The sequence below is a fragment of the Mustela erminea genome, chromosome 18 (assembly GCF_009829155.1).
Source record: "Mustela erminea isolate mMusErm1 chromosome 18, mMusErm1.Pri, whole genome shotgun sequence".
Lineage (NCBI taxonomy): Eukaryota > Metazoa > Chordata > Mammalia > Carnivora > Mustelidae > Mustela > Mustela erminea.
The window spans coordinates 41,839,861-41,867,661 of record NC_045631.1 but is presented as its reverse complement, the minus strand read 5'-3'; the positions used below and the strand labels follow the sequence as shown (position 1 = coordinate 41,867,661).

Genomic DNA, 27,801 nt, shown 5'->3' with positions numbered 1-27,801 from the left:
CCTTCCTCTCCTTTGCTCTCCTAAGTCTTTCTTCCATCTTAGCTTTTGCTTCTCAGATGATCACTGCAGGGGTGCAGGGGTGGGGAGATGGGGGTTACAGATATTGTTAGAAAGAAGCACCCTGGTGACCAGATGGATCCAGGTGTGGGCAGGCTGTCCCAGACAGGTTGATTCGCCAGCTCAGGCTCCAAGTATGATTGGTGTTACCAAGTGTCCCAGGAACAACGCCAACAGCACTGAGGGCCTGAGCTTTGATTCCATACAGGTTTTGAGGAGTGTTCCTGGGAGTGGGACGCCAAAGCAGAGGAGATACCGGCCTGTGTTGGGGGATGGGGGTGGGAGGAGACAGAAGTGGTTCTAATGCATATTGAGAGAAGGAAAAAAATAGAAAAATAGAAATAGTCCTGATCCATATGGAGGTCAAGGTGGGGGAGGCAAACAGAAGTGGTTCTAGTCTGTGTGGATGGGGAGAGCCAAAGCAGAAGTGGTCCGGCTCTGTTTTTGGCATCAGAGAAAGAGCTGGTTCTGGTTGGAGGTTGGGAGTGGGGACAGGCAGAGTTAAAGGTGATCCTGGTGTGGCTTGGGGTCCAGCCAAAGGAGGAGGGTCCTGGTTTATGGCTGACAAGCGGCAGAAGGTCTCCCTTTGATCTCACCCAGGAAGTCTCCACAGAACCCTTCTTATAGCACTTGAATCACCTTCCCCACCACAGAATGTCCCCCACAGTCCGGTTTCCCCGAGCTGACTTGGCCGGAGAAAGTGCAGACAGGGGCTTCTCCGGTTTAGCCAGCGCTCAGGACTGCGGCCTCATGTGCGTATTCATTCACACCATGTTTTTGCTTTCCCAACTCTGCACACACAGCCTTCTGCCCTCTTCCAGCGCTCCGCCATCCTCCTCCCCTCGGGGCTCCTGGAACCCAGGGTGACGCTGTTGGCAGGCCTGGCTTTAAAAAGTTCCCGGTCGGGCTCCGCCTAGCCGGCAGCCGGCTCCACCCAAAGTCTAAATCCCAGGCGGCCACCGGCTCCTCCCAGTTCTGTGAACTACAAGTCCCGCCATCCCTCGCGCGGGTTCTCCCGCCTCACCCGTGCTCCCCACAGGCGTCGCCTGTGAGTCGGCCAAGAGCGCCTCCCATTGGTCTCTCCGCCCTGTCAGTCACCTGGGAGTTTTGAGGGGCGGGTCTGAGGTGGAGATCCGGATCCGGAGCGGCTGAAAGGCGGAAGTGGAGGCCGGAGCCTGGGACACCGCCGGGGGGAGAGGAGCGGAGCCAGTCTGAGCCCCGGCCCCAAGTAACGCTGCAGCCCCGGAGCCGCCGTGAGTGTGCCTGTCCCGAGACCCAGTGTCTCGCTTGCGTTGAAGCCTCTTCGGGGCAGTACTTCCTCCCGCCCAACCTCAGCTTAGGGGGATACTGACCCCTCCCCCGACCCGTAGCCCCCACTTAAGGGGCTCCCCAGGCGTCGGGCCAAAGTGGGGGCCCTTCTTTCCATCTTTTACCTGCCCTTTATGAGCCTTGGGAAACCGCCAGGGCTCTCCTCTGGACTGTCCAGTCCAGTTGTGGAGGGAGAGACCCTGATTCTGTTTCCTCTGCTCCCAGAACTGAAGGAATCTTTGCTGGGTATGAAGGAGCCTGTCTTCCTTCTCTATAGAGGTGGCGAGGAGTGCTGTCTGTCGTCGTTATCCTCTCCCCTCGACCCCGTCCCATAAAAACAGTTGTTCCCTCCAGCCCTAGAGAAATTTTATCTCGATTTCCTGGGGGGCCGAGGGGTCCTGGGTGAGAGCCTGCCACACTCACAGGCTCCCACAGCTCCTCACTTCCTCTCTTTCTTCGAGCCAGGGAGCCAGCCAGGATCTCGGCAGAATTTCAAGTCTGGGCCACTTTTTAGAAACGAGCTGTCTTCTTGTCTTGCCCCCTCCACCCCCAACCCTGTCCTCTAGTTATGTTGTTCTCTAGTTGTGTTCTCTGAGTGTATCTCTCTTCCTGCCTCTGAAAAATTTAGCTTAGGTTTGCTTAATCCTTAGCTACAGATCACAGATCAGGGTGGATCTGCCCATTCATTATCTTTTCTCACCCCTCCTCTCCCCCTCCCCCTTGCTCCAGGCTCAGCCCCGTCCTCCCAGAGCACGTGAGTGGTTTCCAAGCTGCTTCAGAGGGACTGCTTCTCCTGGGACTGCCTCTGCTGATCTTTAGGGAGTAGGGGAAAGACAAAAAATGAGGAGTGTGGTGTTTAAGGGTCTTGGCCTATCTCTTTCCCACTCTCAAAAACACACATGCACCTCCTTGATCAACAGGTCTATGCTACTTATGTCTAGTCTTGGGGCCTCTTCAATCCCTTCTGGGCTTGGTCAAATTGTAGATTACAGAGGAGTAAATTGAGACCACAGTGGCACCTCTGGGTTCTTAGTGTGCTAATTTTTGTAGCCCAAGGAATTCCCATGCATGCCAGAAAGTACTGATTCCTCCACAACACCCCCTCCCCGCTGCCTGCCCCCGCCCCCCAGCCTTTCCAAGAGGCAGCCTGTACTGACATCTGATCCTTGTCTATTGCTTGGAACTTAGGTGTGTGAAATGGCTGTTGTCTCAGACCAGGCTTGCAGGTTTTGTTATGTGGCCAAAGTACAGGCCAGAGACTGTACCTTAATGAGAGTAGCCTGACTCTTTGAGGCCATGACTGATCCTTGCTATTCTTAGCCAAGGAAGAGAGAAAAGACCATGTAGTCTTGGGAATTTCTGTAGCTCTTCAGTGTTCTGGGCCATCTTTACTGCCCTTACAGTGCTAAACATTTTTTGTCTTGGGACCTTTTTGACTAGTGCCTGACACGTACAGACATTTGAGCTAGACCTGGGATGCATTTATTTCATTGGGGGGGGGTGGAGGGAGGACGAACAAGTGGGGAGGGGGTCAGAAAGAGAGAGGGAGAAGCAACCTCTCTGCTGAGCAGGGAGCCCGATGTGGGGCTCGATCCCAGGACTCTGAGATCACGACCTGAGCCGAAGGCAGACGCTTCACTGACTGAGCCACCCAGGTGCCCCCATTCATTTCATTTTTATCAGACAACAAGAAAGCCTTCATTTATTAGGGTCAGCTAATAATGGATCACAAGCTCTCTATCTGTGGTCGTCTTTGGAGGGTCGTTGGAGACTTCTGCAGTCAGCCTAGTTTCTCTCTAGTCTGGTCAGCCCGTGCCTCTGAGGGACAAGGCCAGAGAGGCTGCCTGCTCACTGACCATTGGTGTCTGACCGAACTTACCTCCTTGGTTTCTGTGGTTTCTGGAACTCTTTTGGAGTCCCAGGATGAGGCTGCCAGCCTTCTGAGGGGACCTTCTTTGTCTGGACATGCTCTCCCAGCTAGGATTCTGAAATAGGTTTTTTTTTTGAAGGAGAAGCTCTCCCTTTTAGAGAGACGTGGAAGGCATCAGTGCCCTGGGTAGTTAGGCAGCCACTTCTGGCATCCAGTGTTTGCAGAGTCCAAGCAGTGATCTGATGTTGCTTGGCAGAAAGAGGGAGGGCTCTGTGTGAGACAGAAGCCTCTCCTCTCTTGCCTCTTCAACTAGTTGGACTTTCCTGCATTCATACAATAGAGAGGAGGTGGTAACAACTGATTTTTTTTCCCAAAGATTTTATTTATTTATTTGACAGAGATCACGAGTAGGCAAAGAGACAGAGAGAGAGGAAGGGAAGCAGGCTCCTGGCCAAGCAGAGAGCCCGATGCGGGGCTCGATCCCAGGACCGTGGGATCATGACCCAAGCCGAAGGCAGAGGGTTTAACCCACTGAGCCACCCAGGCACCCCGGTAACAACTGATTTTTATTTTATTATTTTTATTTCTAAAATTTTTTATATTTTTACTTGAGAGAGCAAGCAGAGAGAGAGAGAGCATGAGCAGGGGGCAGGGATGGGGCAGAGGGAGAAATGGATTCCCTGCTGAGTGGGGAGCCTGACACAGGGTGATCCCAGGACCCAGGGATCATGACCTGAGTTGAAGGCAGACACTCAACTGACTGAGCCACCCAGATGCCCCAACAACAGGTTTTTAGAAATCATTTCAAAGTTGCAGTTTTTTAGTGCATGTTTCTTATAGGAAACAAAGTTCTTTTCACACCTGTTCCTCGCAGAGTCCTGGGAGATAGTGGGATTTGTATCATTTTAGAGATGATGCTGAAGGAATTTAAGTAGCTTGCCTTAGGTCTTCCAGTTAGAAAGCTTGGGCTGTTAGAAAGCTGGGGCTTGGGATTTGAGAGTCGATATGACTCGTCTTCCCTGAGAGTGAGCCCTCCTTGGGTCTGTTTAAGGAATGAGCACACAGGGAATGAGCAAGCAGGGGCCCTAGTGCAGACTCTTCACCATCCCTCGTCATTGTTGCCCCTCCTCTGCTTCAGTTTTCTTCCCCACCCCCCACTCCACTCTCCTATCCTCCTGGATCCCCATCTCCTCTGCCTCCGTGGACCATGGCAGTTATGAGTCCCAGGTCAGTACTCTCCAGGGCCTGACAGTTTGCTGACATCTGTACTGTTAATTTCTGGGAACCTGAAAGCCGTGATGGCTAGAAAATGAAAGTAAAAGTGAGTGGGCTCAGGGGTCTCTCCGGGCAGGGTTATGGGTGATGGGAGCCAATAGAGACTGCTTCTGCTTCACTCCCCTCCACCACCACCACCACGTTCTCCTTGGTGCTGCTGCTGCTGCTTGCAGCTGGGAAGATGGTGGCTCTCCACCAGGAGCTCCTTTTGCCAAAATTTACATGGAAACAGCAAGGTCATAAATTTAAATTTAGCCCCATGAAGCAAGTACTTCTTAGAGAGAACTTTCTTCCTCTGACCCTTGCCCGGTAAACAGGTGGTATGGTAGGGTGGAAAGCACGAGAGCTTGAGAGTCAGCCCCAGCTGAGTTGTCATCCGGACTCCCCCACTTAACCAGTCACAGGGCCTTGGACTTGCTACATGACTTTGTTGAGCCTCTGTTTCTTCCAGTAAAATGGGGATACAAAGTATTTTGCAGAATTAGAAACAGAGGGTAAAGGAGCTAGTTCAGACCCTGGCACAGGATAGATAGACAGAAATAGCAATTTTGTGGATTGGTGAGGTTCTGAAGACGAATTATAATTCATCTCTAGGATTTTTTTTTTTTTAAAGATTTTATTTATTTATTTGACAGAGAGACACAGCAAGAGAGAGGACACAAGCCAGGGGAATGGGACAGGGAGAAGCAGATTCCCTGTGGATCAGGGAGCCCAATGTGGGGCTCCATCCCAGAACACTGGGATCATGACCTGAGCTGAAGGCAGATGCTAACGACTGAGCCACCCAGGTGCCCGCATCCCTAGGATTCTGATTCAGCATCTGTACCAGGTGTTGCTGTGATGTCTGGTGCTTTGCTTGATGGTTTCGCATGTTGTCTCACCTTGTAGATAGCAATCAGAGTTGTTATAGGTTGTCTTCCCATTTTACAGAAGAGAATGCTCAGCCTTGACACTGCTTTTCCCATTGGTCTTCTCAGACCCTGCTGGGGTCATGTGCTGTGGAGACTCAGAGCCGGAGACTGAGAGAGGGCTTTGCGTCTTCTAGGTCCTTCCATCCTCCTCTTAAACGTTTTTGCATTAAAAAAGTCCTGGATCTGTTACAGATAATGCAAAGTTTTCGTGAATCTAAGCTAAAACAAGAAACTCAAAGGCAATATTTTGGTTGTGGCAGGCTGCTTCGTGTTCAGTTCCTAGATTCCTGGCGTTTTTGCATTTCCTGTCCTCTGACTTTAGTTGGGGTACTTTTGTTGGGGCTATTTAAGAAGCCCTGCTTCAGATAGGATTTATAAACTGGGATGGCACGAAGGTCAGGGGCTTTCAGGAGCCATGGCAAAGGAGAATTGGAGTATTTCTTAAGGAGCCCTCCTCATGAAGAACCCGATATTTTAAGAGACTAGTTTTCAGATTATATATCTCCGTCTCCTCTTTGTTGGAACAGTAATACAAGTAAAAGTGCAGCTTTTTCAGCTTTGCTTGCTGTGTGCCACGTGCTCTCCTTAGCCCTTCGCATGTCGTGACTCCTTAATCCCCAGGAGGGCTGCTCTGTGTTGAATCCCCTTGTTGAGGTGGGGAACTCGACAGCCAGCGGTCACAATCCAGTCTGTACTCAGATCCCCATACAGCACAGCCCTTCTGGCCCCATGTCTGGGCTCTGTGCTCTTCCCTTTGCCCAGAGGGCTCTTCTCCCCCTCCCCGGCCTGAGAGCTGCATCTCCAGACCGTGCTCTCCAAGTGCAGGTGGAACATCACTTCCTCTGTGAAGCCTTCCCTTCCCCCAGGGAGGCTGAGGGCTTCTCCCTGCACTTCCTCTCAGCACCCCTTGTCTACTGCATGAACCCTATAGGGGCACAGTTCATGTCCTGTTTTATCCATGCGTCCAGTCCTCACCTGGTCCCCATCACGGATGCCCCCTCCTGCGGTTGTTAAAGGAAGGGGCAGACATTCCTAGTTGCCCTTGAAGCACATGGCTGGTTCACATCCTTGAACACACACTTTCTGAGCTCACACGGCGTGGACCTGGTGAATCCGGGAGTCACTTGCATCCATCTGACCCCAAAGCCTGGGCTGTATCTTTGGCCTATCCTCAGGCAAGTTGCTCACAGATGGGAGACCAAACAGGTGGTTGGAGTCAAGGTTACAGTGCAGATGACACAGGGGTGGGGACAGGTCACAAACTAAATTGCCAGAGCAATTTGCCACTCTCAGTCTTTCCAGTGAAGGGTTTCTTTTCTTTTTTCATTTTTTTTTTTTAAAGATTTTATTTATTCATTTGACAGAGATCACAAGTAGGCAGAGAGGCAGGCAGAGAGAGAGGGGAAGCAGGCTCCCCGCTGAGCAGAGAGTCCGATGCGGGGCTCAATCCCAGGACCCTGGGATCATGACCTGAGCCGAAGGCAGAGACTTTAACCCACTGCGCCACCCAGGCACCCCTCCAGTGAAGGGTTTTGTCAGGAAAGGTGGCCATGGCTTTGGTCGTCCACAGTCCCATGGGTCACCTTCTACAGCGTGAGTATTTGATCGCTAGGCTGCTGCAGCTTCTCGTGCTGAGGCGGCACTGAGGCCAGGCTGGGACTTAGCGATGATCACTGGGAGTGACTTTAACTCTGGTCTAAGGGTGCTGCTTGGCACATCTGCTACGCTCATTCTCGAAGGAGGGAGGTCTTAAGAGAGTGGCATCAGCAGAGGTGTAGACTGGCAGTGGTGAGAGCAGCCTTGTCTATGGAACCTGCTGGCATGGACTTTAAACTCCCAGGCCCCATGCCTGTGGAATGTGGTTCTTGGGACTGTTGGTGCAGCTCCTGCTGCCCCTCTTCCCATATGCCCCTTGGGCAGCTCCCTGTAGAGTTAGTTAACTTGTCTTAGGAATGTGAGTTTATGGTCACTGGAGTCCTTGGATTTCATTTTGTCACAGGATGAGCCAGTGCCTGCCTTTTTTTTTTTTTTTCTTCTTCTTTTTTAAAAGATTTTATTTATTTGAGAGAGAGAGCACAAGCAGGGGGAGTGGCAGAGGGAAAAACAGGCTCCCCACCGAGCAGGGAGCCCAATGTGGGGCTTGATCGATCCCAGGACTCTGGGATCATGACCTGAGCAGAAGACAGACACTTAACCAACTGAGCCACCCAGGTGCCCCTCTTTTTTTTTTTTTTTTTTTAAATAAATGTTATTTCAGGATAGTTTTGGAACAAGTGCACACCGTAGTACAGTTTTCTCACCTGCCCAGTGTCCACCATTAACATCTTACGTTAACACAGTACATTGGTCACAATGAATGAACCAGCTTGGATACATAATTATTACTTAAAGGGGCACCTGGGTGGCTCAGTCAATTGGACGTCTGCCTTTGGCCTTGGTCGTGGTCCCAGGGTCCTGGAATTGAGTCTTGTGTCAGGCTCCCTGGCTCAGTGGGAGGCCTGCTTCTCCCTCTCCCATTCCCCCTGCTTGTATTCCCTCTCTCGCTGTCTCTCTCTGCCAAATAAATAAATAAAATCTTTAAGAAAATTATTAATTAAAGGCCCGTACCTCATTCAGATTTCCTTACCTTTTTCTGTTCCAAGATCCCCTCCTGATACTATACGGAATTTAGTCATCGTGCGGCCTTAAGGCTCCTCTTGGCGGAGGCGGTTTCTTAGACTTCCCTTGTTTTTGCGAGCTCGACCATTTGAGGAACACTGGTCAGGTATTTCTTAGTGCGTTTTTCAGTTGGGATTTGTCTAACGCTTTCCTCACGGTGACGTGGTGGTTAAGAGTTTTGGGGAGGCAGACCACGCAGGTGAAGGGCCTCTGTCATCATGGTCAAGGGCACAGCCAACTACCGTGACTTGTCACTCTTGGTGTCACCCTCGGCCACCTGGCTGAGGTGATGTGGGTCAGGTTTCCCCACTGTGACATCATGGTCTCCCCCCTGACCCCCTGTCCTGTCCTCTTGGGAAAGAAGTCCCTCTGTGCTGCACACACTGTAGTGACATCCCTCTCCCTGAGGGCCGTGGATCTGCACGAATTATGTGGAATTCTTGGCACGGGGGAGATCGGTCTGCCTTCCCTCATTTCTTCCTTTCTTCATTTATTTATAATGGTCCGAACTCTTGGGTACTTATTTTCGCCTTCAGTTTATAAAATCCAGTACTTCTTTGTCATATTGCTCAGGTTGTTCCAGGTCTGCTCCCTGGGGAGTGCTGTCTGTGCCCTTAGGGCCACTCCCATTTCCTTTTGTGAGCACCTCTTCACTCCTTGGTGGTGTGACAGGATGCTCCAGGCTCCCCTTGTCTGCCTCCTGCCCCAGGCCTAGAATCGGCTGTCTCTCCAGGACCACACTGCCTTCTTAGTAACCATTTCCTCCAAGTATGTCGATCCAGAGCTGTGTGCATGGGTTCAAGTTGTGTCTCCTCTTGGTAGCTAGTCTCCGAAGACACTGGAAGTAGACAAGGTGGAGATGCCCCCCGGGGAGATGTGTGTGTGTGGGAATCATGGTGGTTGACCCTAGTAGCAGGGCCGCTGCTGCTTGACTCACGCGTTCATACGTCCCGTAGCCCTCCCTGATGCTTGGACTGATTCACAAAGGGTCAGGTGTGGTGTTTACTCTGGAGTTTACTGTCCCGTTGGGAAGATGAGCTACATCATCATCCCGGACTTCAGGTGCTAAGCTCTCCAGCCCAACCTTCTAGGGCTCTGGGTCTTACAAGAGAGCCCATGTGGCCCGGGCCAGCGTTCTTTTGCTGCCATTCAAAAACAGACCTCCCCTTCAGGAGGGTTTCTGGCTCTAGGCAGGCCCAGGGCTGTGGCTGTCACTTTGAGCTGTGATCCTGAATCATTGAATAGCTTAAATCCTTCTGTTGTACTGTCAGCCCTCTGAAGTGTAACTTGAGCCCTTCTGGAAACACTAACTTGGGATCTTAACAGGAGTTGGTTTACAAGCCTCTAATCTTTCTATTCATAGCTGCATGTGTGTCCCCTTCAGGTGGCTCTGTCAGAGCATCCTGGGGTGTGGGGGAGGGCGTGGGTGGCCTTCCTCACCCTGGCTGCTCTCCTAGTCATCACATTGCTCTCTGAGCTGCTCGGAGGCTGTGGTGATTAATGACGCCGATTTCCAAACCTCTAGCATTTCCAGCCTAGTTCTTTAAAAGGAACTCTGGTTTCTTTGTCAGCTGTCTTGGTCCTGTCCCCTCCCCCACTCCACAACTGAACTACTTCTTCCCTTTCCTGAAAGAGGCTTTGAAATGGAAGGAAGGGCATTGGGCTTTAAGATGCTTTCTCTTGTGGGGCTTTTTCTTTCTCTCTCTCTTTTTTTTTTCCCTAAGGGGTTATGGTTTTTTGGTAGAGGGTTCAACTTTGCTAGTTTTTCTGGATCATGGTGGTCCCTCCTCCATTCTTGTGGCTTTGGAAGCCAGTCTCCAGAGAATACGTGGTTATGGTTACTGACAGACACAGGACATCAAGGGTGAGCTGGTCCTTTTTCCAGGACACTGTTGAAAGTCATCGTCTCAGTCTGTTTGGGCTGCCATAGCAAAATGCCACAGACTGGATGGCTTATAAGCAAGGAAATTAATTTCTCACAGTTCTGGAGGCTGGGAGTCCAAGATAAGGGTGGCATCCAGCATGGTCAGGTTCTGGTGAAGGCTATCTTCCAGGCTGACTTCTCGCCTCACCTGGTGGGAGGGGAAGGGGAGCCCTCTGGAGCCTCTTTGAGAAGGGCACTAACCCCGATCATGAGTGTGCTACCCTCCAGCCTAATCACTTCCCCAAGGCCCCACCTCCAGATACCATCACCCTGGGATTAGGATTTCAACATACCAATTTGAGGGGTGGGTGGCAGGACACAAACATTCAGACCCTAGCAGTTGTCCTGTTCAGCGTTCTCTCCCAGGAAGGGGCACTGAAGTGTGGGGTCCAGGGAGAGAGCAAGAGAATGAATGTGTGACCCGTGGATAACATACTGATTGAGGATCCGCTTCCTTCTCAGGGACTTCCAGGGCCAGGGGCTTCCCCACCTCAGCACCGTGGACCAAGTGCTTGCTTGGATTTAGGCCCTCTGCTGGGAGTCTTTCCGGGAGCCTCTTCCCAGCAGCTCTGGGAGATGGGGGCCCTAGTCTCTCTGTTTACATGTAAGGAAGTGGGGGCCGTGACACAATACCAGGTCACCCTAGTACATGGTGGCTGCGGGAGTGGAACTGGAGTCGCTCTGACTCTGGTACTGGTGCCCTTAGCCCCTGTGCAGAAGGAGCCTAGTAGGTCCTGTCGGGGGTAGTGAGGAGGCTCTGCAGCTGGGTTGTGGCTCTGTGGGGTGGGGGGGGAATGAGCCGACTGGCAGGTGGATGTGGATTTAAACCTTCAGCTGCCCCATCACTTGCCAGACCCAGCCAGGCCTATGTACCACATTTATGAGCACATGCTGCACATCAGGCATGACATTAGGTGCTGTTAAAGGAAACCCAGGGACACCTGGGAGGCTCTGTTGGTTAAGCTCAGGTCATGATCCCAAGGTTCTGGGATCGGGTCCCGTATTGGTCCCCTTGCTTAGTGCAGAACCTCCTTCTCCCTCTGCCTGCCGCTCCCCCTGCTTGTGCTTGCTTGCATTCTCTCTCTCTCTGACAAATAAAATCTTAAAAGAAAAAAAGGGGCTCCTGGGTGGCTCAGTGGGTTAAAGCTTCTGCCTTCGACTCAGGTCATGATCCCAGGGTCCAGGGATCAAGCCCCACGTCAGGCCCTCTGTTCAGCAGAGAGCTTGCTTCCCTCTCTCTCTCTGCCTGCCTTTCTGCCTACTTATGATATCTCTCTCTGTCAAATAAATAAATAAATCTTAAAAAAAAAATCTTAAAAATGAAGGAAACCCGTAGTGCAGCCTTTCAGAATTTTGTTGTGAGGTCCTTCTCATCTACAATAGTGGCCTTAATTTCTCAACATTTTCACTCCTCATCCTCAGGTCCCCAAGTTCTCCAGCCTCGTGCCACCCTTAACAGCCTCGTGATAATTTGGGGCCATGGATTAGTGTGATTAATTTCACTGAAACTCGTTTAGACCCAATCATTGCCTGGTTCCTTCACCTGGCACTATTTCTGCATTTTGTTCAGCAAAGATTAAGAAAGAAAAAGTCAGCCTGAAACATTGTGCTTTGGTCTCTAGGCTCCTGAGAGCAGCCCCGGTCCCTCAGATTTCACAGTGGGAACTTTGACCTTGTTTTTTTTTTTTTTTTTTTTTTTAAGATTTTATTTATTTATTTGACAGAGAGAGATCACAAGCAGGCATAGAGGCAGGCAGAGGTGTGGGGGAAGCAGGCTCCTTACTCAGCAGAGTCCGATGTGGGGCTCGATCCCAGGACCCTGAGACCATACCTGAGCTGAAGGCAGAGGCTTAACCCACTGAGCCAGCCAGGTGCCCCTTTGACCTTGTTTTTTGTTCATTGGGCAGCCTCTGACCACAGCATATGTGATGTCTGAGCAAGAGGAATTTGGTTTGCTGGTGTCTGATACCAGATTCTCTTTTCCCCGTATGCCTCCCAAACACAGCCTCTGTCCTCTGCTCTCTGTTTAGGAGCTGAGGGCAATGAATTAAATTGGCTTTCTTTTGTTTTCAGATTTTCTGGAAAGTCAGGGAGGGTTTGTGAGGGGCATCAGTTGCACTTGTTGGTATGAGTAGCCGGATGAACAGGTGTTGCCGATGACCCTGACATTCAGCAGAGGTTCTTGGCGTCTTTCTGGGCCTCGGCAGTAGCCGAAGTGGCAGCTGTCCCAGCTGGTGCTCTTGGTCCCTGCAGAGACCCTCCCGCGCCAGAGGGGAAGACGGGCCCTGCATTGCTGAGATTCCAGTAGTCCTGTAGTAACTGCAGGAGCAGCACCAGCGCAGCGTGTTGTCTACAGGGACCCCATGCCTGTCCTCACTCGCTTTTATGCTACCTGGGTTCCTCCACCCCCCGGGGCCGCAGCCAGTGTGGGTGGCGCCAGGGAAGCTCCTGTGCCTTGCCTGGCTCTCTTCTTAGCATCTCACCTGGCACCGGCAGGTGAAGAGCTGGGTGGTGGGGTATGAACCACCCCTCAGCCTCAGGCCCGTCCGCACCAGGCTTCATAGCCAGAGGGGTGTGGCTTTGTGCCGCAGAAGGTGCCAGACTTCACATGGAGCTCTTGCTTGAGGCTTCTTAGAGAGCTGCCCTGGTTGGGGCCAGGCAGTCTGCCACAGCCTTGCTGACTGGGCTGTGCTGAGTCAGGGACTGGGTCCTCTTAGGGAGAAGAGTCTCTTGGGACTGCCAGCGTTGAGTGCCCATGGCCCTGGGTGCCTCTTAGAATCAGGATGCAGGACAAGCCTTGTCTGGTCGCAGCCTCACAGTCCCCTGTCTGTCTGGCCTTCCTCGCTAACCTGCCACCCAAACGCCTGACTTCTCTGTTGGCCAGCAGGACCCGGGAATGAGGATCTCAGAGCTGCCCATTGATTCCTCGGGCCCTTCTGTGGACAGTTACAGACAGTCCACACTGACCAAGTCGTGTCAGCAGATAAGTGTTGTAACCGCATCCCCTCTCCCCCAAACCCACCAGCAATCTTCCTGTGGGCACGGGAAGAAAGGGAGCAGGGACTGGAGGTTTCCATCCTCTGCCTGAAAGTTAGCGCTTGCTGAGTCAGCTTCTGTCCGCCTCTCGGGGACTGTCTGTCGTGGATTGCTGAGGAAGCGGCGCAATGCTCAGGGAAGGCTTTCTTGATGTTCTTGCTGGGGCAAGGCTCTGGGAAGCTGGGAGTCTGTCCCTCAGGGGTGGCTTCTGCCTCACTCAGCTTGGCATCTTTCTGCCCAGGAGAAAGGGGCTCTAGAGCCCCAGGTTCTGCCTGGATGGTAGAAAGGACCACTTGGTCATGCGCATCTAGGGTTTAAGCATCCTGGAGCCCCTGCACTCTGGCTCCTTCTGCAGGTATTAGAGCAGTTGGTGGCCTCAGCTGGAGCCCCTGTGGACCCCACCAGTGCCCTGTGGTGGGGAAGTCCAGGCACCCAGCCCCAGAGGGGCATTCTCACTGAAAGGGGAGTACGATGAAACTGACCAGTTGAGGGAATTGGGTGGGCAGCTGGGGGCAGATTCAAGGGAGGGGAGCCAGCTCACTCAGCCCCTATCTGGGCTGATTTACCTCGCTCCCTCCTGGAAAGGGAGTGCTCTTACTCTGACCATGGAAACGTGGCACCCCCTTCCCCTCCTGCTGCCAGCTGTCCTAATCCTGAAGCCCCTACTTACCCGTGGCAGGAGGGGCCCTGGCCCGACTCACCCCATCAGCATTCTCCCCAGATCTCAACGTGCATGGGCTTTTAAGCTTCTGGCTTCCAGGGCCAAGATTTCTCTGTTGCATTCCAGGTGGGACACAGGTCCTCTGTGTTGCGGTCCCATAGTCCTGGTCACGTAGAAAGATGTTCCTCTCTTTGATTCCATCCCCCAGCCTGCACCCCTACACCCCTTGTTCTCAGCGCACACTCTCCGGACTGGTTGGAGAGTGCAGAGCCCCACTGGTGTAACCTTTCTCCTCATTGAAAAGACATAAATGTCACCTTCTCTTCTTATTATGAAGCTTGAAACAACTTTAAAATTCTTCAGTCCACAGTTAAGAACAGATACATTCTTGGTATGTGCATAGCAGTCCTATTTCTATTGAACCGTGTTTGCTTGTGCCTTGTTAGGTGGGTACCTTTGTTCTGTCTTGACCTTTTTTTTTTTTTTAATTTATTTAAGTAATTTCCGCACCCAGAGAGGGGCTCGAACTCATGACCCTGAGGTCAAGAATCACATGCTGCTTTGAGCCAGTTCTTTGCCTCTCTCTTGGCCCTCTTCTAATTCAGGCATCATCTTTTTGTTTATCTTTATTATTCTGAATTTTGTCATACTATAGAAGAGGCAGAAGGTGTCTTATATACCTTCTGACTGGTTTCATGTCATTTATAAGCTTTAATTTCTCACCATTGTAGGCAAAATCCTATGCCAGAAACACTCCTTACCTTTTTATTGACCTGGAACTCACACGTTGTAAGATTAACACCTCTCAGTTGGGCAGCTTGATGGGTTTTTATGTTTATGGACATATGTGTGTCTGCCTCCCAAATCAAAATAATAGAATTTTCCCATCGAGCAATATTTTTTTTCCATTTGATACAAACTCCGTTTTCTGTTGTTAGAGGCCATATGCTGTGGAAGCCCACATCGAGGGTGGCCGCCCTTCTTATTTGCGGTGGCTGTAATAACGTTGTCAATATTCTTGGGTTTTCTAGCAGTGATGGGGGAGCTCTGCTAGAGTCACGAGTCCTGGGCTTGGACTCTGCCACCACCTGGCTGTGACCCTGGGCAGGCCACCTCAGCTCATCTTCATCTCCTCGGTAATTGGAAAGAGGAGGATTAGGTCTTCAAGGACTTTGTGCTTTGACAACCAGTGTGAGTCAAAACTAGTTAGGCCCGAGTAGTATAATAAACCTGTCATTTGTCAGAGCCTCACCTTCAGCCTCATACTGCGCGGTACACACTGTGTATTGTTGCACTTAACCTCCACAGCAGCCCCATGCGATCAGTGTTAAACAATGCTGTGTTCTAGATAAGAGACTGAAGCTCACAGCAGACGCTTGACTGACTTGGCCAAGGTCACTCGGCTAATAAACGGTGGAGCCAGGCTTTAACTAAGTTCAGTCTCCCAAGTCCTAAGCTGCCACTTGCCCCGGGGAAGGCTGACGGGTGTCTCATGTGGCTCATGGCTTGTGTTGCTTCAGACTTTTCTTCCTTCTGGCTCTGCCGCCAGCCAGAGGCCGGGGGAGTCCAGCTGTGAGTCTGCCTTCTGGTCCTGTGTGCTGGTCGTGGTGATTTTCTCCTTAGGGGAAGAGCTGTGTTCTTGAACCTATGGGTGAATCATATCCTCCCCGGCTGATTTGGGCTTTTCAAGGTCTTCCACCTCCACCTTTGAACCCAATTACCTTTCCTCCTGTGCCTCACGTTTGGATCTCCTTAAGGGAACAAATTGCTTCTGCTCTCCCCTTTTCTTGCCCAGCTCTTGTGGTGTTAAATATTCAGGAATGCTTTCATCTAGAGTAGAGTAGAGCTGAAGAGTCCCTGGCCAGAACCACCTCTAGGGGGCCCTGGGCGGGGCGGGTCATTTGGTTCACAGTCCTTCCCCCTCCCCTCCAAGCGCTAACCTTGAGTGAGCCCTTCTCAGCCTCTGTCAACAGAGTCTGATTGGTTTCCCTCATCAGCTCGCTATCCAGGCTGTGCCAGGACTGTCAGCTAGAGGAAGTCTCTGAAGCAAACAGGAAGCACGAGAGACACCCATCAGCTGGAATTGCTCACTCTTTTACCAGGAAGGACAAAAAGTATGAACTGGGTGACTTCATGCTTAGAGAAGAGACGTTTCTGGTGAAGGCTAGAGCAAAGGGCGATAGTCCCGCAGCATCTGGTGTCGTGAAGGCCTCAGTAGTTGGCTCCCACTCCCAAGCTGATCCCGCTCTGTTGTCCATGGCGCTGATCTGGGGGTGTCTTACTGTTTTCTTGCATTCCTCCCTCCTTTCTCTATCAGCTCTAGCTCGTGTGCTTGAGTTGGCTGCCTAGAATCCTTGGGGGAACTTATTTTATAAAAACATTCTCTGGACTTCACTTCTAGAGATTTTAATTCAGGGGGCTAGGGTTATTTTTCTAAATGCCCTGTGTGGTTCTAATAACAGAAAGTTTGGTATCTACTTACCCATAGTGTCCAGAGTAGAGAGAAGCCAGGGTAAGGCAGAGCAGTGTTCTGCTCTCTCTCTGGCACCCGGCCCCAGAACCGGCTGGGTGTATGTTCAGGAGCGTAGGTCCTTCTGCCCTTTCATGTGCATTGCTGGGGAAAGTGTAGTGCACCCCCCAGCCCTTGCAGTCGCTCCCATTTCCTGTGAAGATGATGAGGTTGGGGATAGTGCTTCCTCTCCATGACCTCTGAACAAACCAAGGCTGAGATTTGGAGGGTGAGGGGAGCAGCTCATATCAAGGAGAGTCTTTTGTCATGGTCTGAAGCTCTACCCATTTGAGCAGCTTCATGAACATATCCAGGAGGAAATCCATCCTACTTACGTGTTTTTCCTGGTGTTGGAGAAACTGGCTTAAAAAATGAAATCTTTGGCCCATTCTGTATCTTGTAAGAAACTGACTACAACTTGGGCTCTTTTTTTTTCTTTTATCATTTAATTTTTTTTTTTTAAAGATTTTATTTATTTATTTGACAGACAGAGATCACAAGTAGGCAGAGAGGCAGGCAGAGAGAGAGAGAGAGAGAGAGAGGGAAGCAGGCTTCCTGCGGAGCAGAGAGCCCGATGCGGGGCTCGATCACAGGACCCTGAGATCATGACCCAAGCCGAAACCACTGAGCCACCCAGGCGCCCCTATCATTTAATTTTTTTTTTTTTAAAGATTTTATTTATTTATTTGACAGAGAGAGATCACAAGTAGGCAGAGAGGCAGGCAGAGAGAGAGAGAGAGAGAGAGGGAAGCAGGCTTCCTGCGGAGCAGAGAGCCCGATGCGGGGCTCGATCCCAGGACCCTGAGATCATGACCCGAGCCGAAGGCAGCAGCCCAAACCACTGAGCCACCCAGGCGCCCCTATCATTTAATTTTTTTTAAAGATTTTTATTTATATGCCAAAAGGAGCGTGAGCAGGGGGAGCAGCAGGCAGAGAGAGAAGCATGTTTCCCCTCAGAGCAAGGAGCCCCATTCGGGACTCGATCCCAGGACTCTGGGATCATGACCTGAGCCAAAGGCAGACGCTTAACTGACTGAGCTACCCATGTTTCTGGTTTTGTCTGAAAGAAGATTTTTTTTTTTCAACAGTATTTTTGGTTATAATTCCATCACCTGAGCACCCGTGGATAATTCTTGCCATTGGTTCAGAAGATTCCCAGCAGCAGGCAAGCTCAGTGCATGAACTTACCTCTTTGCCACCTGCTAGGGCGCATCCTCAGCTTCCCAGGCTTGGGAGTGGAGGGCAGAAAGCTTCCTGGGGTTCTGGGTGTGGCCTTCACCTGTCTGAATCACTCCCTGGTCTTCATGTGCCCTTTGGGGCAAAATCAGCTTCCTCCATGGCTTTGTTGTCTGGGAAGTTTGAATACCTTTGGTCATGTGACCACCAAGTGAGGCCAGGAAAACCACGAGGCCACGCAGGCCATAAAAAGTACAATATGTGCCTGCTCAGGTGTCTCTGGAGGGCAGGACCAGGATCCAGGCAGAACATGTCACCAGCCTGTGTGTGCCAGGCAGAGCACCTACAGCACTTTATTATTTTTTTTAAATATTTTGTTTATTTATTTGACAGAGATCACAAGTAGGCAGAGAGGCAGACAGAGAGAGAGAGAGGGGAGGAAGCAGGCTCCCTGCTGAGCAGGGAGCCCGATACAGGACTCGATCCCAGGACCCTGAGATCATGACCCGAGCTGAAGGCAGAGGTTTAACCCACTGAGCCACCCAGGTGCCTGACCTACAGCACTTTAAAAAAAAACAAAACAAAACAGGGTCACCTGGGTGGCTCAGTGGGTTAAGTGTCTGACTCTTGGTTCTGCCTCAGATCATAATCTTAGGGTTGTGAGATCAAGCCCTGTATCGGGCTCCCCACTCGGGGGGGGGTCTGCTTTTTTCCTTCTCCCTTCTCCCACTCCCTGCTTGGTCTTTCTAACTCTTTCTCTCTCTCTCTCTCTGTGTCTCTAAAATAAATAAAACATCTTTAAAAAGATAAAAAATTTAAAAAATAAATAGAAACTAAGCCCTCCTCCAGACCTTTATCAAAACCTCCAGGGGCTGGCTGCACAGGTGATTTTGACATGCAGACAAGGTCAGGGACCGCTGGATAAGAGTTATTTGTCCCTCCTCCTGGCTTGTGAACAATACCAGGTTCTGTGTGGGAAGGATCTGGAAACCCACTGATTGGATAGGGACAAGACTTAGATGTTATCTCTGTGTTTCTTGACTTGTGGGTGCTGGTTACTCCCCACCCCAGTAGCCCTCAGCCCCAGCTGCTCTGGTTTTGTTGCAATTGGGGACTTCATCTTCTGTCTCCATTCCCTCATACCTCCTATAGTGCCCCAGCCACACTCTGCCGCCCAGCCAAGATGATGTGTCACGTGGATTTGTGGTAATAACCAACTTGTAATTCCATTGTGGTTTCCCTCTGCTGCTGTCGCCCTGCCTGGCCCTGGGCAGCCCCTCCCACTGGTGGAAGTAGTCAGGGCCTGCAAGATCCCTGTGACTGTCGGCGGGAGCCCCACCTTGCAGGCCAGCAAAGCCACTGCCGCGAAAAGGGGGGGCTCATTCACCAGCAACCAGACACCAAACACAGGGTGGGCGTTGTCTCCAGCATTCTTCCCACGGGCAGGGAGATGGGCTGGGAGATAAGGGAGCGTGCAGGCAGCCTGGGTCTAGCTCTGTCACCTGTGTCCCTGGTGGCCGTGAGCTATGTATATGTAACATCTGAGCGTCAAGCTGTTTACCTGAAGGAAAAAAAAAAAGGGGGATTGTTTTAAAGCTTAAGGGAGATGATGGTTGTGCAATCACTCAGTAAATGCTAGCTATCTCTCCAACTGATTTCCTTGGTGAGCACTCTGAATTCCCAGTGTGTAAGTAGGCCTTGTGAAGAAGGCTCGCAAAGAAGCCAGAAGCACTTGGGCCGCCTGGGTGGCACAGGCAGTTAAAGGGGCTGGGTCTTGATACCAGCTCAGGTCATGATCTCAGGGTCCTGGGATGGAACCTGGCATTGGGCTCTGTGCTCAGCGAGGAGTCTGCTGAAGGATTTTCTCTCTCCCTCTGCCTCTCCCACCATGCATGTGGGCACATGCTCCTGCACTCAACGCACTTTCTCTAATAAATAAATAAAACTTAAAAAAAAAAGAAAAAGGAAGCCAAAAAAGCTAAAAGCATAGACCCTGCCTCAAAGGGCCATAGAGTCTTGCAGACATCAATGACTGGGTGAAAAGAGAACCCCGTAAACTGTAAAATATGGTAGAACTAGCATTTCTTGTCTCTCATCGAGATCCCCCCCACCAATAGTGCCTTCCTTTATTCTTGGGGAAGAGGTGGCTCCCATTTCAAACCTCTTTTCCTTTGGCGCAGTCCAGAAAGGAAACTGTTGTTCCTGGCTAGTGAATCATTCTTCCTGAAGCTCACTTTTTAAATGAGTTGCCAGGAGGACAGGGATGTGAAAAAAGGATTTCAGACTGAACAAAGCAAGCCCTTTGCTGTCAGCTTCTTGCGTGAGCATAGCCCATCGCTTCCCACATATATGTCCTGTTCTTCATTCACACCCCCGTCCTCTGACTGTGGGGGATGCACTCCCCTTGCTCAGGGGACAGGTGAGGGCTGGACTTGGGATCTGCTTCTAAACACTCTACCTGCATTGACTCCATCATGCCAAGGGTAGTTGAATCAAAACTTTCTCTTTCAGGGCGCCTGGGTCGCTCAGTGGGTTAAAGCCTCTGCCTTTGGCTCAGGTCATGATCTCAGGGTCCTGGGATTGAACCCCGCATTGGGCTCTCTGCTCAGCAGGGAGCCTGCTTCCCCCCTCCCTCCGCCACTTCGCCTGCCTCTCTGCCTACTTGTGATCTCTGTCAAATAAATAAATAAAATCTTTAAAAAAAAAAATTTCTCTTTCCAGCTTAGGTTCAGACGCTGTACAGATGCTCAGGACCAAATACCTCTCTTAGCACTCGTCTGTAAAACATCGTGTATATGTTCTGTTATTTTTTAGTGTAAGTCTTCTGGAGGCTTCTGAAGATAGGCTCCTCATCCTTCTTTGCGCCTCCAAAGCTATCGCTAACAGTGACTAAGCTGTCACCAGCTGCTGGGGGTGCAGGTCTCGGTGTCCCTTGTCTTTGCCCTCCCGTACCTCCCCAGTTCTTTCTCTGCGTCACCCTCCGCCTCTGCCAGTAGAGAATGGAACTGAGGTCTCTGTTCATAAGGGAAATTTGGCAGCTGTTCCGACTGCCAGCAGAGCTCTCTGGCTTTGGTGTGTGTTTTGTGTTTTAATGTGTATGAGACTTCTGGCCCATCACAAATGAGACACCTGAGGGAACAGGTTCAGGATGGAGGAGCGAATGAGGCTTTGACCCCAGTGCACAGTCCAGCCTCAGACTGAGAAAGTTGGGCGGTCCTTCTCGAGATAGCAGGACAAAATGGCTATTTTGGCAACAACTTGCATTGGCCAGGCCCTCCCTGGTCCCCGAGTGCCCACAAGCACTTGAGCTTGAGCTTGCTACTGGGACTCCCCGTGCCCTGGGCAGTCTCACCACTCACTCTGGCTGTGCACAGTGGTGGGCCGAGAGCTTAGCTAATGGACCGCAAGTTCATTATTTGTTCACCTACATCCTGGCGTGTTCCCAGATGATTTTTTGATACCCCAAGGCGCCTGTTAACTGCCACCAGGCTGCCATATGCTCGTTCTCCTGTGTGTGTTTAATTTGTATGCACATGCACATAGTTGGGATCGGGAAGCCAGTATGTTTGCTCAGAACCATGAGCCTTAAAGTTGGGAGACCACTTTCACTGCTCAGATGATTGTAGAGCAAATGGACATGTCGTACATCCTAGCTAGGGCTCTTTGCTAACTTCTGCGGCCTGGGGGGCCAGGAGTTGGCAGGAGGGGAGGTAGTCAGGTCCCTGGTCGGGGGGCAGAGGGAGAGACATGTGATCGAAGAAGGCCTCGCTGAGCAGCCGTCTCTGGACTGACCGGTACTGCTGATCTCTCTTGCAGTTGGAGGTCCCCCTCCTCCCTGAGTGCCTCTTCACACAGCGCCGGCCCCCGCCCCACGCTCACTGGTACCACTACAGCAGGACGGGCCATGGCGGGTCGGGGAGGTGCAGCGCGACCCAACGGACCAGCTGCTGGGAACAAGATCTGTCAGTTTAAGCTGGTCCTGCTGGGGGAGTCCGCGGTGGGCAAATCTAGCCTCGTCCTCCGCTTTGTCAAGGGACAGTTCCACGAGTACCAGGAGAGCACAATTGGAGGTGAGTGGGCACAGGGGAGTGGGGTGGTCTTGGGAATGCCGGAGAAATAACTTGGCCTTGAGGAGAAAGGAGCCGCTTGCCCAGAGAGACTTAACGTGCGGGGGCGGCAGCACCTCTTCCTCACCTGGGCCGTCGGATTGAATCCAGCAGCCGGTCTCCCCCGCAGTGTCCCAGTAGTCCTCCTTCAGAACTTGGCTCATGGTCACAAACTGGCTGCTTCTCCTAATGACGCCACTGGAATATTGTGTGGCCTTGGCTAAGACCTTCCCACTGCCCTGGCCTTTGGGAGGGAAGAGGCTGGGTCTGCATCTCTGAGGGTCCTTCCTGCTGTGCCAGGCAGTGCATCTGTCCTGGCCTCTCCTACTTTCCAGAATGGGGAAATGGCCTGGTGAGTTGGCCAGTGTTCTTGAAGCTGACCTTTACCCTCGAGCACAGAGGCCATCCTTGATTTCCCAGTAGTCAGCATTTTAGCACGGAATGGTCTGGACTCGGTCCCCCGCCTTAGTGGCCAGGACAAACCTTGAGGGGCCAGGGCCGACCTTGGGCTTGAGTCATCCTTTCTCTACCCTCTTGGTAGGAGGTTTCCAGGCAGCTGGAAGCTAAACGGGCCGTGTCAGCAGTCTTCTGCTGCCTCCTCAGCACTCAAGTCAGGAGCTGGAGAGAGGGAAGTGAGGCAGTCCCCCGGCCCCTCCTTGAGCAGTGTGTGTGTGTGGCGGGGGTAGCAGATAAGGCAAGCCGGCTTCCCCACAGGGCTCTCTGGGAGCCTCTGCTGGGTCCCAGGGCGTAGGGGGCTCCCACCTGCCTTGCCCAGCTCTGGGACTCCTCTGAAGCATATGCACAAGCGCTATGTGGTCCCTCCTTGTCTCCTCAGGCCCAAGATAGGGTCATTGTGTTCCCTGAAGGTTGAGCCACAGCGTGGCCAGTCAGGAGTGGGTCAAGGTCAAAGCGGGGGGTGGTAGCTAGCCGGCATGGCTGGAGGTGGCAGGGGCAGCTGGGAAGCCAGCCACCCAGCCTCCGCCTGGCAGCAGAACAGCGTGTACTCTCAGGCGTCCCCAATGTAGCTGAGTGTGTGACAGTGTCCTCAGGAAACCGAAGGCCAGTAACACCCCTGGGCTGGAGCAAACTCAGGGACTGTGGAGGTTTCCAGCTGGACTGTTCTCTGTGAGGGGAGGGAGGAGGAGGAGGAGGGGGGAGGAGTGGGTGGGCCCACCCCACCCTTCTGTGCTTGGAGAAGTTTTGCCTCTCCTTCCCCTTGCAGCATTCCTCTTCAGAGGGTGCTCCCGAAATGGCTCTAGGGCGGGCAGATTTCCCCCCCGCTGCCCTTGCGTGGGTGGGTCTGTAAAGCCTGTGCAGCCCCCTGCCGCCTCAACACGTGGCAGAAAAACACAGACTCCACGTACCCTCCTCAGGGCTGCCTTGGCTGCGGGGCTGAGGGCTTCTCTGGGCCAGTCGAAGCAGGGGCCTCTGAGTGCCAGAGCCCAGGTACGGTACTAGAGACACCTGGGGGCGGCTTCTGGATTCCTTCCTGCCTTGTAACACCGCTTTCCCTCTTACAGCGGCCTTCCTCACACAGACGGTCTGTTTGGACGACACAACAGTCAAATTTGAGATCTGGGACACAGCTGGACAGGAGCGGTATCACAGCCTGGCCCCCATGTACTATCGGGGGGCCCAGGCTGCCATCGTGGTCTATGACATCACCAACACAGTAAAGATTTCCCCTTTCTTCTCGACACTTTGTTCCTGGATGGGGGTGTGGGCAGATTTCCTTTGTCATTTGGGGGGAGTGTCTCACCAGAATCTCCAGGGCGATGACATCTTAAATGGCTTGGCTCTGCCAGCTCGAGCTTCTCTAGTGAATGGCCCTGGGCAGAATGCCTCCTCTGTCTCTGACATTCTGGCCTTGTCTCCCCAGGACACGTTTGCACGGGCCAAGAACTGGGTGAAGGAGCTACAGAGGCAGGCCAGCCCCAACATCGTCATCGCGCTCGCGGGGAACAAGGCGGACCTGGCCAGCAAGAGAGCCGTGGAATTCCAGGTGGGGGGATGGATGGGACTTGGGGCCGGGTCAGCCAGCTCCACTTGCAGCTCAGCCTGGGCTGCTCCGGGCCTTTGCCACGGGCCAGGCCGGGAAGTGGCAGGTGAGCTTGTCTCTGCTGTCCTCTCCGGACTTGAGCGCGGGCCTAAAGCAGTTGTTTGCCTCTCCTTGTTCTTTTTCGTTGGTTGGTGACGTGTATGCATAAGAATCGCTGAAGCTGCTGCTTATTTTTTATGTAAACTGACTTTTTAATGAAATGTACTGAAAAAGAATTACTTTTTTTCCATGTATCACATGCACAAGTAAAATTTACACAGTAAAAGAAGGTATATAGGACGAAATGCAAATCCTTAATTCAGAAACTCAGCTTCCCTTCCCCCAAATGCATCAGTTTCTCATTTTTAGAAACGTACACATGTGTATGAATCTCCTCCTCCCCTTTTTTAAAAAAAATTTTATTTATTTATTTGAGATGACCGGGGGGGTGGGGGAGAGCACAAGCTGGTTGGGGCAGGAGCACACTGCCCACTGAGCAGGGAGTGCAATGCAGGGCTCAGTCCCAGGGCCCTGCGATCATGACTTGAGGTGAAGGCTTGAAGTCAAGCCTTGACTTGAAGTCTTGATCTTGAAGTCAAGATGCTTAACTTGACTGAGCCACCCAGGCGCCCTGAGTCCTGTTCTTTACATTGATCGGAGTGTGCTCTGTGTACTGTACATTTTTACCAGGCCCTAACTGATGGGCTTCTAGGTCGTTTGTAGTATCGAAAGACAGAAACAGCACTGCGGTCAATATCCACAGACTTTTTTGTGCTTTTTCCATTTGTGCAAGTGCATTTGTAGGATAATGTTCTAGAAGTATTTCCTGGCTTAGTGATTTTGAAGAGTAAGAAGGCACAGTGGACCTAGGGAAACCTGAGTGAAACGTCTGCTAATGTCTTTGAGCTGAGAGGAGCTGTATGTGAAGCGAGGCCCTTGGGGTTATGGTGTAGGTGTCTGTAGCGGGAGGCACCAGGCAGGAGAGCCCTCGGCCTGAAAACCCCTGCATTGTGTCTGCTGTGTATAAGGCGACTGTGATGAGGGAAGATTTTTATCCTGGGCCCTGGCCCCTGCCAACTGTCATCATTTCCCTCCTACTCACTTTCTCACCTCCATCCAAATCAGGAAGCACAAGCCTATGCAGACGACAACAGTTTGCTGTTCATGGAGACATCAGCAAAGACTGCAATGAACGTGAATGAAATTTTCATGGCAATAGGTGAGTTGCTCGCCGCCCCTCCGCTGACCCGGGTCCTATCACTTGCCTGCTGTCGGTAGTACGTAGTAAGTAGGTCTTTAGGGTCCCTGTATTTAATTCCCAGATGTAGATAGTTCACCCCAGAAGTTTCTAAAGCCTTCCAAAGTCTCAACATTTTACCTTCTTACCCTTAGCTTATCACCCACCTAAAACCCTGCACGATCCTCCCCCTAACCTACTTCTTAGGATTTTTAGGCTTATCTGGTTCCGTAGTGAGTCATCCTGCCCAGGTTCAAATCCTTATTTTATTACTGAACTCCATGGTCCTAGGCAGGTTGTTTAACCTCTTTTTGCCTCAGTTTCCCAAAACACTCAGAATGCACGTGGCACATAGAAGCAAAGCCCTCAGTGGGCTACCACACACCAGGTGGTACAAAGGCCATCTTCCACTCAAGTGGACTTGGAAGGCCACTGGGTACCCCCCAAACACATTTTCCCCCTCCTCTTCCAAACAGCTAAGAAGCTTCCCAAGAATGAGCCCCAGAATGCAGCGGGTGCTCCGAGCCGGAACCGAGGTGTGGACCTGCAGGAGAACAACCCAGCCAGCCGGAGCCAGTGTTGCAGCAACTGAGCCCCCCTTGCCTGCCCACTGCCCCCACCTCCTCCGCCTGACCGACCTGACTGGAATCCACTCTAACCAATCGCACTTAACGACTCGGGCTACCACTGGGGGGGTTGGGGGCAGGGGGAGGGGTCTGCCATGATTTCTCCATAGAATTTTGATCATAGGCCGGAGTGAGTTATTCCACCTGCACCTTTCTGTACAAATACTAATTCAATTTTAAGTCTTAAGTCACTTTTTTAATATATATGATCTGCTCTTCCCACTTCCAGCCCTTTCTACTGCTCTCCCACTCTTCCTTTGCTGGTAGTAGCCACGTGCCCCTGTTTCCCACCCCCCTTGTATGTGTGGAGGCGGGGGTTTGGAGCAGGTACCCTTCTTTCCATCTTGCTGGTGAGCAGACTCAGCAAGAGCATCCATGTCCTTACCATGTTTGGAATGGGCTTGGTTCTGGGTGGTGGGGCAGGCCCTAGAGGCGGGGGAAGGGAGAGGCAGCTCTTCTCTCAGATGGCGGTCACCAGGCCACCGCCCCCACTCACCCCCGGACTCACAGCTGGGAAAGAAACCACAGCATTATCACAGCATTATTGTGACAGCCACCAACTCCTTGTCCACAACCTGCCCCTTCTCCCCGTGTCACCCTGACCTCTGGCTCTGAGCCCTGTTCTGACCAAATCACGATGATGAGTATTTGGGGGTGGGTGGGTAAGGGGGGGAAGTGGGAGGGGATGGAACCAACTTTTTCTGTATTTTGTATTGTATGTTTTCTTCAACATGTAACCAATCAGTATCTTGTCAATATAGTCAGCCGATCAATCGACCTCCCACTTGTCTTCCTTGTCTTTCTCTGGCAGAGTTTATCAGACCATATCCACTCTAGCTTACTTGAAGTTAATTTAAAATGAACCACTGAATCCTGTGGAACAGAGGCTTCCCCCACACCCCCCTAATGAGGGGATGCTGGTGGTCATGGTAACCAAGAGAAAGAGGCCCTTACTGGTACCAGCTCTAGGGGGATGAGGGTGGAGTAAGAGTGACCTGGGGCTGAATCTCACCAAGTTTGAAACTGAGGGGCCTGCATTTGCCTTTCCCTCTAGATTGTACTGGGGTGATGTGCAGTTTGTATTTGAAAGTAGTTGGTCTCTGGAAACACCAGAAACAACCTCTTTGGGGTTTTTTGGTTAAGTCTGTACCTTGTGAAGGACTGGGTCTTCTCACCCTCTTCCCAGGTGACTTCTGGGACCTTGGGCTGCTCTTGAGGCCTAGGGACTGCACCACACTAGGTCCAAGCCCTCTGTCTGGTCTGTGGGGGCCCTCTGGTGGTGATGGAGCCTGGTCCCCCTGCAGGCCTCCTGGCCCTCTGCTGCTCCCTGCTGGAGCTGCTGCTGTCAGCTGCCAGGGGCTGGGCAGCAGGTCCACGGAGCGCGCCCAGCTTCGGCTGGGCCCGCAGAGGCCTTATTCTTGGTGGACCAACCCCTTAAAATGCCTTCCCTGCCAACAGGGGCCCTCCACTAGCCCTCTCTCTACCTCCGTTATGCCTCGACCTCTGACCCCGACCCCAAGAAAAGACCACAGAACACCAAGGCTGCTGCTGCACACTTAGTTGTTTACTGGGTCAGGGTAGGTTGGTTCTTCTTGGGGCCACGGCCCCGGACTCTTGGGGATGGACCTCTTTGGGCTTCAGGGGGAGACAGCGCCTGGCACGGGCCTCGGACGTACAACTGGCCCGAGGGGGTCATGCTGCAGGTCATGGAGGCGGGATCCAGGTCTGGTGGTAGTTGCATCTGCCGGTGCACCCTCTGTGCCACGCGGTAGCCGGCCCCATCTGGGCTGCAGCCCTCCAGTTGCCGCTGGCCGGTCACCACCAGACATTGGCCGTCCACTTGCACCACCAGCTCCTCCGGGGCAAAGCCGTAGGCATCCACCTTCATCTGAAAGCCATCCTCCGCATGAACGTTGTTCCGCGCAGCCACCGCCTCGTCCCTGAGCAGCCGTACCGGCAGCGTGGCCACCTGGTTCTGTTCGGCAAGGGCCGCGCTGGGACTGCGGGACGCCACCTGGCTCCCGCTGGGGAGACCGCTACCGACCCGCTGCATCCGAGTGAGCAACTGCTGCCCAACCGCGCGAGGCGCAGGGCGTGGCGCTGAGCGCGCGGCCGCGGCGCGCACACCCTGAGAGGCCTTCCCGCGACCCGGCTCCAAGCAGCCCAGCTCCGCTCCCCCGCGGCCGGGGCAAGGCGGAGGGCGGCGGGGCTGGGGGGGCGCCGCCACGCGAGTCCTGCCTCCACAGGTCTGGTTGCGCTGCTGCTGCTCTTATCCTGGCGCCTGCGCCTTTCTTAGGCCCTTCCCCTTCTCCAGGCTGGGACGCCCCTGCGTAGGCCAATAGGAGGCTGGACGTGGGGGCCCGAGCCCGGAGCGCTCGCCAGCCCAGGACAGAGACCGGACTGAGCCGC

At 52.5% G+C, this 27,801-nt stretch overlaps 2 protein-coding genes across 2 annotated transcripts; one reads left to right on the top strand and one right to left on the bottom strand.

The window, feature by feature from the left end:
- The first annotated feature begins 1,183 nt into the window (after positions 1–1,183).
- Positions 1,184–26,170, top strand: RAB5C (RAB5C, member RAS oncogene family). Its single transcript, XM_032320558.1, has 6 exons — positions 1,184–1,310; positions 21,202–21,455; positions 23,012–23,163; positions 23,371–23,493; positions 24,655–24,748; positions 25,243–26,170. The coding sequence occupies exons 2-6, from the start codon at positions 21,290–21,292 to the stop codon at positions 25,356–25,358; spliced, it is 651 nt and encodes a 216-aa protein (XP_032176449.1). The 5' UTR covers positions 1,184–1,310; positions 21,202–21,289; the 3' UTR covers positions 25,359–26,170.
- A 765-nt stretch (positions 26,171–26,935) lies between these two features.
- HSPB9 (heat shock protein family B (small) member 9) lies at positions 26,936–27,496 on the bottom strand. Its single transcript, XM_032320559.1, has one exon. It carries the CDS (start codon positions 27,443–27,445, stop codon positions 26,957–26,959), a length of 489 nt encoding a protein of 162 aa, XP_032176450.1. The 5' UTR covers positions 27,446–27,496; the 3' UTR covers positions 26,936–26,956.
- Between the last annotated feature and the right edge of the window lie 305 nt (positions 27,497–27,801).